Source organism: Centroberyx affinis, unplaced genomic scaffold, assembly GCF_046629955.1.
Source record: "Centroberyx affinis isolate AG114_WGS23_722 - 3 ecotype Tasmania unplaced genomic scaffold, CSIRO-AGI_Caff_v1 ptg000632l_1, whole genome shotgun sequence".
NCBI lineage: Eukaryota > Metazoa > Chordata > Actinopteri > Beryciformes > Berycidae > Centroberyx > Centroberyx affinis.
The window spans coordinates 74429-91553 of record NW_027279259.1 but is presented as its reverse complement, the minus strand read 5'-3'; the positions used below and the strand labels follow the sequence as shown (position 1 = coordinate 91553).

The window sequence follows — 17125 nt, the reverse complement described above, 5'->3', positions numbered from 1 at the left end:
GAGAAGACCAAAGGACAACTCATGAACAAGGGAAATAACTATTTTAATACAATAAACACCAAGGATAAAAGAAGCAAAATGTACAACTCCAAAAAAGAAAGGCTGGAATATTAATACTGACATTTATTGATCCCTGATGGGGATTCTGAGGAGCCAAAAACATCTATTTAAAAAGATCTACGAATCATACCTGGGTGGAGAACACATCATTGGAATAACTGAACTGTACTTGTGGTGCACTTGTTTTTTTTTTTCCCCAAAAAGGTAAAACACTAAAAGCAATCCAATTTAAGAGCAACACAAGTAGTAGAAACCCGGGTCTGTCATTACTAATACTAATGTTAACATCTAGGATATATACAGCAGCATGGTGTCCCCTTAAAAAAAGCCATCGTTTCCCTTTATTAGCATTACAAAATAGTTATTTAGTCATTTCTTCAACACAAGGGGTTTGTTTCTGAAGAACTGCATCCATTACAGAGGAGAACAAAGGAGGTGGATTGCCAGTACCATTAAGCTGTGTAACAACAACCAGCTATTTGCAGTGTTGACTGGAGAAATTATGTGCATTCATACCATGACTGATGAAGTAATACTTGCAAACGTGCATGAAAACCCATAAACATTTCCAGAATGATAACAAATTAGCACCGATCAGGTAACAAAACAATAGAGTGTGTGTGGTTCTTTGCTTGGGGTCAACTCAGTTGTATTCAGCCCATTCAGAAACTAATGCAAAAGCATGCCTATTAAAAATGCATGTTAAATGAACTGAACCGACATTCAGCTGGCCCCAACCAATCCCCAGTTCACAACATATTACTGAGCACCTTGCTGCGATCCCACAGAACTGCATGTAAAATCCTCCAGACCCTGCGTCCTCACACAGATAAATCTGTAAAACTGAGCTATTCCAGGCAACCAGCACCTTCACTGAGGCCAGAGGAGCTAACGCTCGTGGTGCGGCTGCATATTGCACGGCCTGGCTATTCTCAGTACCAACACACATAGACAACTGTGTGCCGTCTGCATGATAAATATTCACATCCTGCCTTGTGTTTATAGGCGAGGAGAGGAGCCGTGAAGACAAAGCGCTGTTTGTCTGACCTGTGTCACCTTGAGACAGAAGAGGTGTCGCAGGGTGAAGACGAAGAGGTGTTGGAACATCTTGGAGGGTCAGGAAAGGGCTAGGGGAGAGAAGAGGGGAAGCTCCCAAATCAAGAAAAACTAATCAGCTGTGAAGGAACCCAAATGTAAATTTCAAGACTGGTGAGCTGGATCCCAAGAAAAAATAGAGCCCTCCTCCCTAGAGCCCTTAGTGGAGGAGGGCTCTCCTCGCTCTCCTGGTCACCAGCGTGTTGTGTCCATAATGTGCTGATGGCTGTTCGGATGACAGTTGTGTGTGTAAGTGTGCATACTTTCTATAGTCATCCGAAAGAATCCTTAACAAATATTAGTGACATGATTTCCTTTGAGCACCAGAACTGAACAGAAATTGGCAATCACCGAAGAGTGAATGTGAAAATGTGTCATTTAAAGTATCTCCCATGGACTAGTCCCCCCCTCCCCCCCCAGAATAAATCTTAAAAAAAAATGGCTGGACATAGATCCACTTCTAAATAATACATCATACTCATTATGGCTTCATTAAAAACATGAAAAAGTGCTGAGTTCTTTTCTTCTACATTACGATCTCTGTTAAAAAGGAAGGGGTTAAGAACGTGGAGTCTGTTGACCTCGCCGTCACACTGCGACGCTTCTCTAGGACCTACAGTGCAGATGTGGTCTTCTTAATAGTCTGTCCTGCCACCCTGAGTTCCCATCCTTTGCCTTGGATATTCTCTGCAGTCATCTGCCAATGTTTAAGTCAAGGGGGGGAAGCTGAGATGCAGGGTAGGGTGTCTACATGCAGGTAACCTCCGCCTTCCCCTCCTCCTGCTCAAAGCCCCCTTCCTCCAGGTGGGACAAGGCGCTGGGGTACCCCCCTCCGAACACCGGAAAGCCCCCGATGCCACCGGTAGTAGGGGACAGCTCCTCGGGGGGGACGGGGCTGGTCACTCCGCGACTCACCGAGCGGCTGGACACCTCACTGTGTACAGACACAGCCTGCAGACAAGGAGATCGATAGAGAGATGGGTCAGAGAAACAGACAAGGACTCCAGTTCAGCTTGTGGCACAATGAAGTGCAGTTTCAACTTTGTCCCACAGGGAGCAGTAGAGTCCCATAAAAAGCTTTTCCCTGTTATTGCTACTACTGAAGATTTGTAGTAAGGGGAGGCTGATCCATCCATCCATCACTCCATCCATCACTCCATTCATCTTCATCTTACCTGGTTCCTCTGTTGTCCTGCTGCATGGCTTCTGACGGGCCTCTGCAGAAACACCACCTGCTTGGTGGCCAGGTTCCCATCACTAGACAGACAAACACAGAAGGATAGTTAGCCTATGGAAAATACAGAAAGAAAAATCCTAATCTTTTAACAGTACACAGCATGAAATGACAATAAGTGCTTTGTCAATTTTCCAAGACATTTTAGATAGATACCTGTGTGGATGCAGTGTGTGTGGATGTGTGTGTTACCTGTCGTGTCGGATGATGGGTGTGGGTAGTATGCATGTGAGCAGCCATCCAAACTCAGCCAGAGTGTGAAGGAGGGGCCCGTAGTCTGTTTTCACATTGGAGCCCTAGGTGCACACACACACACACACACACACACACACACACATTAGGGCCAGCGATAGATAAGGCAGCTACTGAAGGAGGCAAGAGGCCGAAATGTCTAGTTGTGCCACCAGTTATACATCTTGATGAAGGAAAGTAAGCAGAATAATTGAATTGTCCTGAGTGGGGTGGAGTTTTTGATAGAAGTTGAGTTTTTTCGGGACCGGTACCCATTTCACAAGCCATTAAGTTAAGAGTTATTGTTCCCAGACAGAGTGGAGTGGTTCAGTCCTCCAACTGGAACCACATATGTCTCCCTCTCTACGCCCCCACAGTCTAAATAAAAGAATAAAATGGACTACCCACTCTCCTTTGAACAAATCACACTGCCTACTGAATTCAGCACTCTTTCAATTCCACAATAAGTTGTTTTCATGCAAATGAGGCCATGCACAATCATTATTAGACACACACACACACACACACACACGCCGAATCCCTTACTGACCTCGATGACAGTCCACTGCTCTACAACAATAGTGTCGTTGGCAGGAGGGGAGGTGCTTCTCTCCTCATAGACAAATAATCCCTCCAGTGACCTGGGCACTGGCTCACCTGAAACACACACAAAACTCACTATAGCATGCACAGAAAATCATATTACAAACTAACATGGGGTCATAATGATGATTGGGTCAGAGGAGTAGACAATAACTATTCTAACATTCACCAAATTCATGACACTGCCAGGCAACAAAAGACCAATATATAATAAATCTTCAAAGAGGGAGCATAAAGATTCTGCTAAAGGGGAGAGAATGTCATTGAGATGGCAATGAACTAGTTTGAAGAAGTAGGGTAGGTCGTGTGTGTGTGTGTGTGTGTGTGTGTGCATGTGAGCTCCCATGTGCTCATGAGTGCATGTGTGCAAGCAGTTAGAATAAGAAAGACAGTGTGTGTAGTAGGGGGGGGGGTTATTGTTGCAGTACATGTAAGAGTGTGTGTATATTCCTATAATTCCAGGCATCAGATGTCTACAGATGATGTGGATGGCTGCCAGTCCATGGTGGAAGAGGAAGTGGGGTCGCTAAGGTCAGGAAGACAGTTCCAAATATAGATGCAGTGGGAGAGACGAGGGGGGGGGGGGGACAGCCAAAACAGGAAGTGACTAATCGTGCCTGTGTGTGTGGTGTCCCAACCAGACTGAACTTTTTATGAGAAAACGCAAAAATCGTAACGAGCGGAATAATGAGCAGAGAGAGAAAGAATTACAGCGATGGAGGCAGATGTGGATTTGTGAATATGATGATGGGTCGAGGGCAGACAAAGTGTTCCTAATCCCTCTCTCTCGCTCTCTCTCTCTCCCTCTCTCTCTCTTTCGCTAATCCCACCCTGTCTCCCTATAAAAAGGCATGGGACATCTCATTTCTCTTGGCTCTTTGGTGAACTCTTCATACATCAACTATCACACACAAACACTGCTGACTACTTTCTAAGCCTGCTGGGAAAGAAAGGCTATAGTATTATATGCTAAAGGAAAGGCCGTCTATTATAGGAGTATTATATGATATAGAGTCTGAGCTGGATCAGCGGTGATGCAGCTGTTCATCAGTGGACTGGGTGTCCTGTTGTATCCTGATATGATGGTTATTCCCTCTGCGTCTACACTGGTAATGAAATTTCTAGCTGTACTGTGGCTATACTGGCAGGTCGGGACGGTTTCAGACAGTCAGTGGGACATGGAAACTACCTTTAGGCGTGTCCCAGTAGACGAAGGAGTCCACCAGCGACCAGCCCTTGCGGTAGTAGGCGGCGGTCAGCTCCAGCCAGTCGGCCTCCAGCGCGCTGACCACCTGGCCCTTCCTGGAGACGCGCATGGAGAGCGCCCCCTGGTGGTACTGACAGGCCAGGGAGTCCAGAGGAGCGCAGCCCGGGGCCCAGGAGTGGAAGAAGACCAGCAGCCGGAGGTCTGCAAGGAGGGAGGGCAAAGGAGAGAGGAAGAACGAGGGGAGAGAAAGATGAGAGTCAGTGAGAAAGATTTGTGAGGTAAAAACAAAAAGGGAAGGTGGCGTCTATGTACGGGTGTATGAGCATGAATGGGAGAGTTAATACCAGGATTTCCCAGAGACATGGGTTGAAATAAAGCATTTATTGCTCTGCCTCAGAAAACGAGACGAAGGTTTTAATCCAGGGATTGAAAATGGGATATTTTGGGGAAAAATTAATCCCTAGTGAGTAGGCAAAGAGACAGCTGCCCCACTGAGGCCAGACTCAAAGCCCCAGGTATGAGACAATCAAGCATGTTGAAATGGTATTGTGGTACAACTTTCACCCTCTAGCAAGGTGCATGGGATTGGCAGATATCACTGGGAAAAAGAAATCCAAGCAACATTTGCAGTACTGAGAACAATGACTTTTATTAGTAAAAAACATGTACAATAGTACAATGATTTTATTAAAAATCATTGCTCTCAGTACTGCATGTATTGCTGGACTTTCTCCTCTCCAAGAGAATTAAAGCTACATGTGGCATTTTCAAACATCAATATATCACTCTCAAGTCTGTTGTGTTACCTTGGTTACGGTAAACTGATGAGACCATGGTGGAGACAATTGGTGGCCACTGTCTTTATTTAGCCAATATCCCCACAGGGATTCATTAAGTTTTATCTCATCATCTTATCTCATGCCAGTGGTGTTGTTAGTGCTAGTGTTTTGCAAAATGAAGACCACATTTCCCATAAAACCCGTCACAAAGAGGACGTTGCTTCTTCAGTCATTCGCTTTACTGAAGAGATGTTGGAAGTGATTTTTTCATCGGTCTTTCACTCCTTCCTCCATCTGCCATTGCGAGAATCTCTGAAAGCTTTAGCTCTGTTTGCACTGAAAGATCAGCGCTCTCTTCCTGTTTTGTGCTGTAAATCAATCCAGCAGATTTCCCATGAAATCCGACCCAGTGGCACACAATGTGAAATTCAGCACAGAGGCCGGTCTCATTTGTTTACAATAATTATACTAATGTCTCAAAATTAATGTGGCAACGATTTATTGATGTGAAAAGGAGAAGAGGACAGAATATCTCACCTGGGCTGTAGGTGTTCTCCTCCAGCTCCCTGTCCCCTGGCGGGGTACGAGGAGGGGTGCGTGGGGGTGAGCGACAGCCCCTCTTCGGACTGTTCACCCTGCCGTTGCTGACCCCACTCACCTGCTGGAGGACGGAGCCCACGAATCGAACGCCCCCTCGGGCACTACTGTTCACCTGCCAGACAGACCCCGCCCAGTGTAAACCAAACCGTAACCGTCTAGCTCAGCATCGTTTATACAAGGCAATGCAGGAGAGTATCTTTCATTTGCCCACTTGCTTTTATTTACCCACAAAAAGGTGAAGTCAAACTCACTATTGAATGTGATATGTTCCCATCATCAAGAGACAAATTCAGGTCAGTCAGTGAGACACTTCACTCCTCTAAGCCAGTATGCTATCAGACTTTGTCAATGTGTACAGAAAATCATTTTCTACAAATCATGTCTGTACTTTATTGAGCAGTATCTAATTCATGTGAAGTGAAAGTTCTATTCAAATTTTATGGTATATATATATATATCTTTTCTTTTTAATGTCATTTTATGAGTTGATAATGTCATTTTACCTGACAAACTATGTATTTTTTGTGTTTTATGTGAAGCACATAAAATTTGCCTTGTGTATGAAATGTGCTATATAAATAAAGTTTGCCTTGCTTTTGCCTATGGTATATAGTGATGTGGTATGTATATGACATGTATATGATGGGTATGTTAAGTCTTTTGAGACATGCTTGTGATAAAGGGCTATATAAATAAACATGTCTTGATTAGACTAGATGACATTTTTCTGGTTTCTGAGCTGCAGTAAATAACACATGACTGACCCTGTCGATGAGGGCTCTGACAGTGTCACCAGTCAGTGAATCTCCAGGTAAAGGCCACTCCTCCACCCTCAGCATTGGCACACTGTGACACATGGACATCGTCTGCTTACTGGAAGACACACACACACACACACACACACACACAAAAACATACCAACATCAATTATATGGCAATAACTGTTATAAATACATGATACAGATGGCTTTGATTGTTAGCTATTACATTCATATCAGTGGGGAATTGCTGGGTTAGTAGCACCAACCCTATTGAACTTGTCCAGCTGGAGAGTTCATAGTTCATTTGTAATTGTCACTCAGTTGCAGACACCAACCCATAAATCATTCATTGGCTCAGCATGAGGCGGCTACCGGCTACCTTCTAAGCAATTACACAAAGGGTAAACAACAATTTAGACTACAATAGTTTCCATACAGCCATCACATTCGACTTTTCAGTATGAAAGAGAGTCGGCTTCTGCAAAATAAAAGGAAGCGGTCACATGGGTTATTTCCCTGTTGTTCAATATTAATTTAGCACAATAAAACTGCAATCATTAACATCACCTATTCACTATCACCACAGTCATCTTATAAAATTATTATCATAGCTGTACGACCCCAACCTATCAAACCTTCCAAGAGAGATGCTTGGATTCCATTGGCTGCTGAGGGAACGCTGTCGTCAGGGTAAATTCCTAGCCAATGGCAATCCTGGTGTTTGCCTATAGGCACAAGGACCGAGCCAAACCAAAACATCGTCTAGAGCAGCCCCCCCCCCCCCCCCCCTTCCAGGCACGCCAGTCTGACCTCCTACTGGGGCTCCGCATTAAATATGAAACTGACTTCATCTATCATTCATCTATTTACTAGAGAGTGAGCTTGTGAGCGAATGTGTGTGCACGGAGGCTAGGCGGGTGTGTGAGGGGCGGCTGTGACAGAGGCAGAGGAGTCACAGACAGGTTGCATGTATGTTTGTGTGTTCTTGTATGTCTAGACTTCTGAGGGCCAGATGTCCTCACAAGGATAGAAAGATGAGTAAAATCCTTCAAAACGAGGACATTTTTCCTTCTTTAAGGGGCAAGTTTAGGTTTAGGGCTTTCTTTGGTTTAAGGTTAAAATGAGGATTAAGTTAGGGAATGAATGTAGTCTTCACCAGTCTAAACGTGTGTTTGTGTGTGTGTGTGTGTGTGTGTACCTGGGTCTGGGTCGTGCCAGGATGGCGCGGTACAGCAGGCTGAAGGGCAGGGACCGGGTTCGCCCCACAGACAGGATGATGGGGTGCAGGGCGGTCAGGACGTAGCCCTGGGTGTAGTAGGGCTGCAGGGCCTGGGGCAGCTCGCACAGAGAAGCCACATACTGCACCGTAGGACGGCTACCTGCATGGATGGAGGGGTGGGATGGAGAGAAGGGGTGAAAGATGGAGAGAGAGGCAGAACAAGTCAGTAAATTGCATTTGAAAAACATTAAACCTGCAGTAGGTAAGATTTTTTTAAATGTAAAAATACACCCCTCTTATCAGCCTAAATCAACAAGGACTTACTAAAAATCCTACAGTTTCTTAGTGACTACAGCAGATCGATAGGGAGGCATAAAAAGGGATACAATCCAACAGGTGAAGACTCATAATGTGGCTTGCTGTGTTGCCCTCTGGTTGCATGAAAATTAAATATAACCCAGATCATAGACAGACACAACCGATCTTAACATAACTGGAAAGACTGGATCTTCTAACTGACAGCGTAAAAATTTCAACAACTTGCTAAAACCCATGAATCATTTTAGATTTAGTAGCTTTTCGGTGGATCAGGGCCTAGCTGGGGGAGTTTCTGTAAAGGTCTGATTCTGCTGCATAATGACTTTACCATTCCTATTCCCTTGTCGCTAGCAGAGAGAGGAAGGGACACACACACACACACACACACACTCACACACACACACACACACACACACACACACACACACACACACACACACACACACACACACACACACACACACACACACACAAGGTCTGCAGATGATGATGGAGCGTACCATTCATTCAGTCTCAGTCATGTATTACAGCAGGGAAAACACTCCTCACCGCAACATGTCATCACTGCAACAACACAGTAAAAACCAGGGCAGGAGGCATTTTACGGCATTTAACACACATCTAACGGGCTGACAGCTCTCTCTCCACCCTGCCCCCTCCATCTTTCATCCAATTAAATATCCGGTGAAGCAATAATCACCATAACTGAAATTGTAACTCACTATAAAGTAAGCCTTCACAGACAGAACCATGTAAGTCTGCATTTAATTCATATAATTGCATCTACTGTCTTATAATATGTCCACACCACTATCTGCCAGTTATAGATATTGCAATGTTAAAACCCGAAAGTTTAAAACAGACATACAGTATATGCTTCTTTGTCTGAGGGATTCAATATCCTGGGTCAGTTAATGTTTCCAAAGCACCGGCTTTGATGCGTCCAAAGGCTGATCTGAGGTCTGCCTCTTCCGAGAAACCCATAATGAAACCACAAACCCAGGCATGTTGAGGGAAACACCACATCACCGCGTGCTTACGTAACGCATCTATATACGCATGCACACACACACATAATGTATATTTTTAGTGCTGCTGCTCCAGCTGTGGTGTGTGATGTGGTGGGACCGGTTCTCTGTGCCAGGGGAAAGGTGTGGTTCTGAGACTAGGGCACACACACACACACACACACACACACACACACACACACACACACACACGCTGTGTTTAGCTGCTCTGGGCATAATCTTCATGCTGCTGTGACACAGTTTGTCTGATCAATCTAGCATTCATTATTAAAGAAGTGATATCTGAGTGGAAAATGTTCTAATACTGTCATATTGTAGATCTGATTTCTGTTCACTTGTTATTCATTTGTTTAATGCTTAGAGGAGTAAAGAGCGAGGTGTTACGGAGTTGTTTGTGTGCTGGTTGAGTCTTGTGTTGTTTGCTGAGTGCTGTTGCTTTTCTCACGGCTCTGGCTAGCAATCCCTGTGACCATCACCATACTTCCTGTGTCCACAAAGAGGGGCTGTTCACAGAGGGGCTGGCTGTGTGCCCCACACACACACACACACACACACACACACACACACACTCAAACACAGTGTGTGAAGACAAAAAATACATAAAACATACTTAACGCATTCCAAGTTTTCAACACACAAAAATGGCATTTTACAGAGAGCGAGATAGAGACAGAGCAAGACAGCGAGAGCAAGAGAGAGAGAGAGAGACAGAGGGAGAGAGAGAGAGAGAGAGAGCATTCCTCACTGCAACCCCCACATTCTCACACACAAACACCCCTGAGACCAGTGAGACCAGTACACAGCTGAGACCACTGCAGGGTGTGAATGGGCTGGTTGGCTGGCTGCATTATGAGACTAAAGACCACCAGAACCAGTGAAACTAATAAACCAGGGACTGGAACACACAACTCAGGTTTACTGCCAACTCTTTGGGTCCAAACACTGTAAAGTCCTCCAGGTGTATTTACATTTGACACAGGGAAACATGCTGTAGCTGGTGAACACAAATAACCAAAGTTAGTAGAGGATGGGAAACTTTTAAAAAGACCCCACTGAAGTCAAGTATTTGTTGGAAACTGGCAGGATCAGTGTGTACGGTGGGTCACACCTCCGGACGGCGAGACAGACAACACTGCCACTAATGGCTCCCAAGAGGACTGTGATGTCATTCACACACGCACACACACACACACACACACACACACACGCACACGCACACACACACACACACAACACACACACACACACACACCTCTAACCAGGGCTTTTGTTGCCGCTTTTTGCTCTTCTCCTCCCCTGCTTTCAGTCCCCTCTAACACACACACACACACATACACACACCCCTCCCCTCCTGCTGCCACTCGCCCCCGTCAACCCACACACTGAGGCCTCTGTTCAGTGCAGTGTGGGAGCAAAAGAGAGGAGGAGGAGAGGAGGAGGAGAGGAAGAGGGGAGCATTGGAAAAGGGGGGGAAAGGGGAAGAGAAGTAGTAGAGGGGATGCATGGTATCGGAAGGTGGGAACTGGTAGGAGGGGTAAAAAAACAAGAGGAAGAGCGGAGCGGAGTGGAGCAACAACTGAGGGCAAAGAGAGGGGCGACCGAGCTGAGAAAACGGGATGGAGGGAGGGAAAGAGGGGAGGGGGGGTGGGGGTGGGGGAATGAGCTCCCAAGAAGGGGTGGGCAGAGCCAAAGAAGGGGTTACAAGATAGATTTTATGAGCCAGAGAGCCCATGTGTGAAAGGGAGAGCTTGTGAATGTGTGAAAAAGAGAAAGCTGCTTGGCAACTGGAGCAAAGGAAAGAACAGTAACACTATTAGGGGGGGAAAAAAACGAGCAGGAATGAAGGTGGCAGAAAGGAAAACACAGAGGAAAACGATGCACTCTTTTCAATATGGAGAGCTCACTCAAAAAAGACAGAGGAGAGACAGAGAGACAGACAGATAGAACAAGAGGAAAAGCTAATCCTAATATGATTAGAGGAGGCACTTAACCTACTAATGTGGCCATCTCTGTCAGCAAATCATTACATTACATTAGCTCAACATTAGCCACATTATGCCAATCAAGAGTCCTTTGAAGTCAGGCAACGAGGGAATCAGGTTCAGGGCAAATTGATTATCCACAGTGTGTTTAGGGTGAAGTTCAGGTCTGTGCCGCCTTGCTCTGCCCTTGCAGTCTCCTCCAAATTTAATAATCAAAATAGTGACTTTAATCTGAAATAATCCATCGTAGACCACTAGACTCCCAGATTAGACAGAGATTATGGAAGATTGCAGCACTCACCCCTGGAATAAAATAAATATGGTCGAGTACAGGCAGACAGGACAGTATACAAAGGCCTAGGTAGGCATCATCTTCACAAACAACCTTGGAACAAATCAGTCACTATCTCTCGGCGGACTGGGGGAAGGCTGCAATTCATCCCTCAGTCCCCTCATCCTTCATTTCATCCATCTATCCCTTCCTCCATCCATCCAGCTACTAATGAACACACTTCACTTCAGGTTAAGCCATCTCTCCATCTGCAAATCCCTGCGCATCCTCCCATTTATTCATCTCCTGACCTGCCATCTCTTTGCCCCCGTTCGAATCATCCTTTATTCCCATCATCACCCCATTTGAGTTCAATGACTCCACGCACGCCACCGGTTCCCTTGTAGTGAAATACAGGCTAGCATTATTTCTCTGTTTTAAAGCCTTTAGGCTAGATTCATACTTTACTGTCAAGTCATTTGTCAGAAGAAGAAAAACACGGTTTGTTGTCTTCGCAGGTTCGTACAATTTTTCTTCACAGAGAAATTGTGCTTGTAGAGCTACATGATGTGCAAATTGCAAAATCTAAATTTGTCAAATCACTGGAAAAATGGGTGGCCTTCAAAAGTTTAATGAGCGTTCCCCCTCGACTGCTGAATAAATAGGCTCAGAAAGATGTGAACGGGAGGTGTGAAGTGGCCGAATCACCAAAAGCAATGGCCGTTATGTTCACTGGAGGGAGCTGAACAAGTAAGAAAACAATGTGTGCAGCACACCATGGAAAGAACAGATGGATACCCAGGAAGATGTGGCAAAGTATGAATCCCTCTTTAAAGTCTCAGAACTTGGCTCCTTCTCTCTCCCTCTCTCTCTCCCTCTCTCTCTCCCGCTCTCTCTCTCTCTCTCTCTCTCACACACACACACACACACACACACACACACACACACACCTCACTAGTGGGCTATGCACCCAGCGAGCAGCAATCAGCTTGGGGGAAGCATTAGCCATTAGGTACTTTGATGTGCTGCCTGCCCCTGGCTCCAGCCTCCGCTCTCAGTAGGAGTAATGGGCGTCTAAAAGGAGGCCAAGCTGACTGGGAGGACTACTGCTACTGGGCACAGGGCTGGGAGACGGATGGGGGCTGGTGTACATGTGTGTGTATGTGTGAGAGAGTTCAAGAGTGAATGAGATGACAGTGAGAGCTGAACGTGTGACAGTCACTGTGTGTGTGTCCCAGAAACGCGCCGTAGTTTCAAGGAGAAGCAAAGCTAGGGTGGGGCAGAGCAGGGTGGGGTGAGCTGGGGAGCTAATCTCCTCACGGTAGACCCAGCAGTCATCTATCAGCTAATACCAAAACCTCATTCACTCAGCAGTGATATTATCCACAATCAACCAGATCCAAAGTACAGAGAGTTATCAGTATTAGAGTAATACCATCCGGCTGCATGGCCTGGACAGTAATCAATGGCTGCTGGGAGACAGCGGGTAAACGATCAGAAATTCAGTCTTTTAAGATCCCTTTGTACCGACTAGGTTGGGAGGAAGCTGAAAACAATAAAGGCATTTGCTAACTAGCGTAGCTGGGCTGCTGTCCAAAGTCAGACCGATTTCTCTCTCTTTCACATTCACTGCCACCCAGTCCCCATAACCTGAGCGGCCTACCACAGCTGAACTAGGGACAATGCCTTCTCCCTCATGGACATCCCATACCACTGACTGGCTGCACCTCACTTCATCATCAAGTCAGCCTGTGGATTTTTGGCCACCGACCTGCAGACCTGCTTGCCAACTGCTGTTTGATCTGTTTGTTTGGATGAACATGTGGCTCTGAAAGTGCAGGAGAGGTTGGAGACAGTCCTTCATCATTACTATGACCTGAGCTGACTAGAGACGCAGTAATGTTTGGGAAGACCTTACTACTGAAGCTGGCATCTCCGCTGCGCCATAAGGCGAATCGACATTTGCAGTAGAGGAAGGCACGGGCGCACCACACCTACCCAACCCAGTGGAGGCAGACCGTTCAGTAAGTTCCACAACAAGAAGATATATGGACGTCTCTTGACTGTCAGGCATCTGTGGGCCAGGTGCTGCTCAGGAATGGAGCGTACTGACACATGCGGTTATTAACGCTCCAAAACAATACATGCCCTAAAGCAGACTACTACTGGCTCTTCACGCCTCCTCTTTAAACTGGCTATTCATCAAAGGGCAAGTTCACCAAAGTTCACCAGCGTGAAATCAGTCTGAAGAAGCAAAAGCAATTTGTCTTTGATATACAGTAAATATGTATAGTTTTTAACCGCAGTGCTGTTGCCAAGTCGCTGTGATCATCAAGAGGCACATTCAGGTCAGTGAGTCAGGCGTTGGACACTTCAGTTCCTCAGTTTGTAGCAGTTGAGAAAATCATTTTTAACAAATCATGTCTGTTCTTTACTGAGCAGTATATAATTATTAAAATGTATTATTGTGAAATTTAACTAGAAATATCTCAACATGGCATCACGTTGTGTTTGGCCAGATATCCACAGAAATAAGAAAAATTCACCACCAAACAACAAATTGGACCCAGGAATGCAAAACATATCACCAGTAGCCGTTTTAGTGTTTTAGGTTGGGTTTTTCCTTTAATATTAACACATCATTTCGGTGTACTTTCACACCTCCCTTGTTTGGCGCTGTTCAGTCAAACTGTGGGCCTTTGATCTCCTTGGTTGAGCTCCTTTGGGGAGCTGAGATAAAACCCCAGTGAACTTGGGTGCACATCAAATACCCTCTCCCTGGTCCCTCTGAGAGAGGTGGCTTCAGACCGCCAAGTGAACCCTGGAGGGGCTCGTTTGAAGAGAGAAAGGCAGGAAAATAGCCAGGGAAACACACATCTAATGAAACTGATTGGCTTTTTGGTGGCATTCTTCCACACCTCTAAGAATGTTTTCAAGACATTTTTAATTTTGTTGAGATTTGGCAAATTATGTGATAATACTAAACAAATCACAATCGCACTCACTGACAGTGAATTGAATAACTCAAACAGTACATGTCTGAAGTCTGGAAATAAGATTATTTGTTTGCAAATCTGCTTATTAGAATTAAAACTTAGTCAAATAAACTTAGTCTGACACCCAAACCCATGTTGTCCACTGGCAAAAGGAAACGTGACTGAATCAACAAAGAGCTGCAATAACATTACAGTTTCACTTCTTTTTTGGACCAATTCAGACGCTATGAAAAGATAAACTTAAGACTTAATAAAGCAAACACTTTGCAGTCTTGTTAAACCAAAGAAATGCCTCTAAAACCAAACTCTCAGTGGACTGCGTATGACTTCTGCAGACTGGCATCACTGTGGTTGTCTTTGGCAGTGCTATGATTCACTGCGATTATGAGGCTGGCTGAGAGCAGAACCCATGACTCCCTGCTGATGACAGGCAGAAAGAGTCAGACGGCTTCGACTTCCCACAACTGGCTGCTGCATCGACTGCTGTGTGGGTCATGGGCCTGTTACTGGTGGGGGACAAGAATACCCCTCTGTTTTAACAAGGCACCTTTCAAGACTAAATGCACTAAATTTAGGCCCTGAACTGATCAAGTTTAACACTTTTTTTTTTACCATCGTACTGTGGAATACTGTTGGATACCTTGCTGCTCACACATAGGAATCCGACATTTCAGCCAAATCCCTTGGGATAGACACAGTAATTAGACTGACAGCAGTGGTAGAGAGAGGGAGAGTGCTGTCCCTCCACCATATGGACTGGATAGCACCCTCTGTCTCCATCAGGGGCAAACCAACTGCGTCCCAGTATGTTGTTCCGAGGTGAATCGACTTGATGGGACCCCTTGGCCCAGGACAGGCTTCATTCTGCCTGCTGGATATAGTCCCAAAGTCATTAGAAGGCAGTGTCTGTAATTTACTTCTCTGACCCCCTAATTTACAAATCAGTGCTTCCCTCCATCATTATCACGTCAGCCTGCTGTTTACATGGTAGGCTCCCATTCACAACTTAATCGCCATTTCCTTCCAAATAGGTCACAGTCAAAACAGCCAGTCAGAGGCCCCAATAGAGGGATTATCCTTCAAAAATGGCAACCGGGGCCATCTGAGATTATCCTGCATATTCAAATTACATTCCATATCACAGCAGGTGTGTTTTTCTCTGGTAGGGCATTAGGTGTTTTGCTTCATAGGCCTTACACATGGGAAGGGGTGTATGTGTGTGTGTGTGTGTGTGTGTGTGTGTGTGTCAAGGGAAGAAGGGCTACTCTGACCTATTTCTAGATAGGCTGAAATAACGGCTCTGTTGCTAGGAAAAGTCCAGTACTACATGCTGCTCACACGTGTAGTGAGTCACAATTTGAATGGGCAAAACAGTTCCATTGTTGAAAAAAAAGAAGAAAAAAGCATTAACAGACCTACATTAAAACAGGCTGATATGGACACTAACTGCATCCTGTCTGGTCCATACAGTGCCACTGCTGTTATAAAAGTAATTCCATAGTAAATTGGCTTTTACAATACCAGTATCACCAGTATATGTATACAGGAGTAGTATGGATATTATAGTGATATCATAGGGTATTAAAAAAAACACAATAAACTACGATAAGGATACTAGAAACTCCATATAGGAGTCCCTATGGGAATATTATAGTGAGTTTTCGTTAGGGAGTACTGATATTTATGGCATTTTCAATATCAATAGCCTATCAATATCATCATCATCATCATCATCATCATCATCATCCCCTACCTTCCAAGCTGAAGTCGAGCAACACGTACTCGTACACGGTATCCGTTTTGGTCTCCACTTGCGGTCTCTTCAAGGTGGAGTAAATCTTCCCGGGGCTGCTGTCCTCCGGGTCTTCCAGTTTCCGCAAGCCGCAGCCCATGGCCTCTGAGGCGGGGACAACCGCTCGCACAGCGCGGTGGGGAGCACCGGAGGAGCCGCTCTGCCGCCGACAGACACAGCTTCCCTTGTGCTTTCAACTTTAACGGGATGGCTCCATCCTCCTCGGTCCGCGTCGTTAATCCCTCAGAGCGGTCACGGATAATCAGCGGTAATGCCGAATCGCGGAAGCCCGGCTACTTATGAGCAGAAGCGCGGGTCAGGATGATTTAACGCAGCGGAGGTTTGGAGAAAGCACTCCCGCTGGAGTGGCCGCAGGTCTGAAGCGTGGAGAGGAGGAGCGCTCCCTGGAGAAAAGTTTTACCATAGTCAAGCTAGGAGCAACAACACATAGAACTTCCGTCTGTAAATTTCAAAATAAAATACTTATTGACGTTCCAGTTTAGTACCTAATGCAGCTGTAGTTTCACTCCATATTTAATCTAATGTTACTACTGAGTATTTTGATTCTTTTTGTTGTTCTGTCCACACAACTCAGGGGTATCGGCTCTAAAACCTAACCTATGGTAAAATTCCTGCATCTTAATGAGTGCCTGCCACATAGGACACAGTGAGCAATGACTGATGACTGACAAAATAGTATTTGATTAATGTGATAAATGATGAAACGTATCAGCTTAGAGGGAACATTCATCCTAAATGCTCCTGGGATTTTGTTTGATTTTATTTATTTATTTTTTAGTTATGGCTACCAAATAGATTTCTTGCAATTTTTGTTTGATGCTTTCTCTCCATTATATTGATGAAAACTATAAAATCATATGTGGTCTGACTTAGACTAAGGTGGACTAGACTAAGGACTTAGACAAGTGCATCATATATCTGTTCCCTT

At 45.2% G+C, this 17125-nt stretch overlaps 1 protein-coding gene across 1 annotated transcript; it reads right to left on the bottom strand.

Moving 5' to 3' along the window:
- Window positions 1–1902: 1902 nt before the first annotated feature.
- rftn2 (raftlin family member 2) lies at window positions 1903–16385 on the bottom strand. The gene is made up of 9 exons (XM_071518774.1): window positions 16138–16385; window positions 7769–7949; window positions 6574–6682; window positions 5747–5921; window positions 4413–4631; window positions 3171–3277; window positions 2582–2685; window positions 2331–2412; window positions 1903–2106 (listed from the first exon to the last, which is right to left on the bottom strand). Exons 1-9 carry the CDS (start codon window positions 16274–16276, stop codon window positions 1903–1905), a joined length of 1320 nt encoding a protein of 439 aa, XP_071374875.1. The 5' UTR covers window positions 16277–16385.
- Window positions 16386–17125: the final 740 nt, after the last annotated feature.

Excerpts from the sequence above, each read along its gene's own strand:
- rftn2 (XM_071518774.1), bottom strand. The coding sequence starts at position 16,276 with ATGGGCTGCGGCTTGCGGAAACTGGAAGACCCGGAGGACAGCAGCCCC. Across the intron at positions 6,683-7,768 it reads CTGGCACGACCCAGACCCAG|TAAGCAGACGATGTCCATGT; the intron begins GTACACACACAC and ends TGTGTCTTCCAG. Across the intron at positions 2,686-3,170 it reads AGCAGTGGACTGTCATCGAG|GGCTCCAATGTGAAAACAGA; the intron begins GTCAGTAAGGGA and ends GTGTGCACCTAG.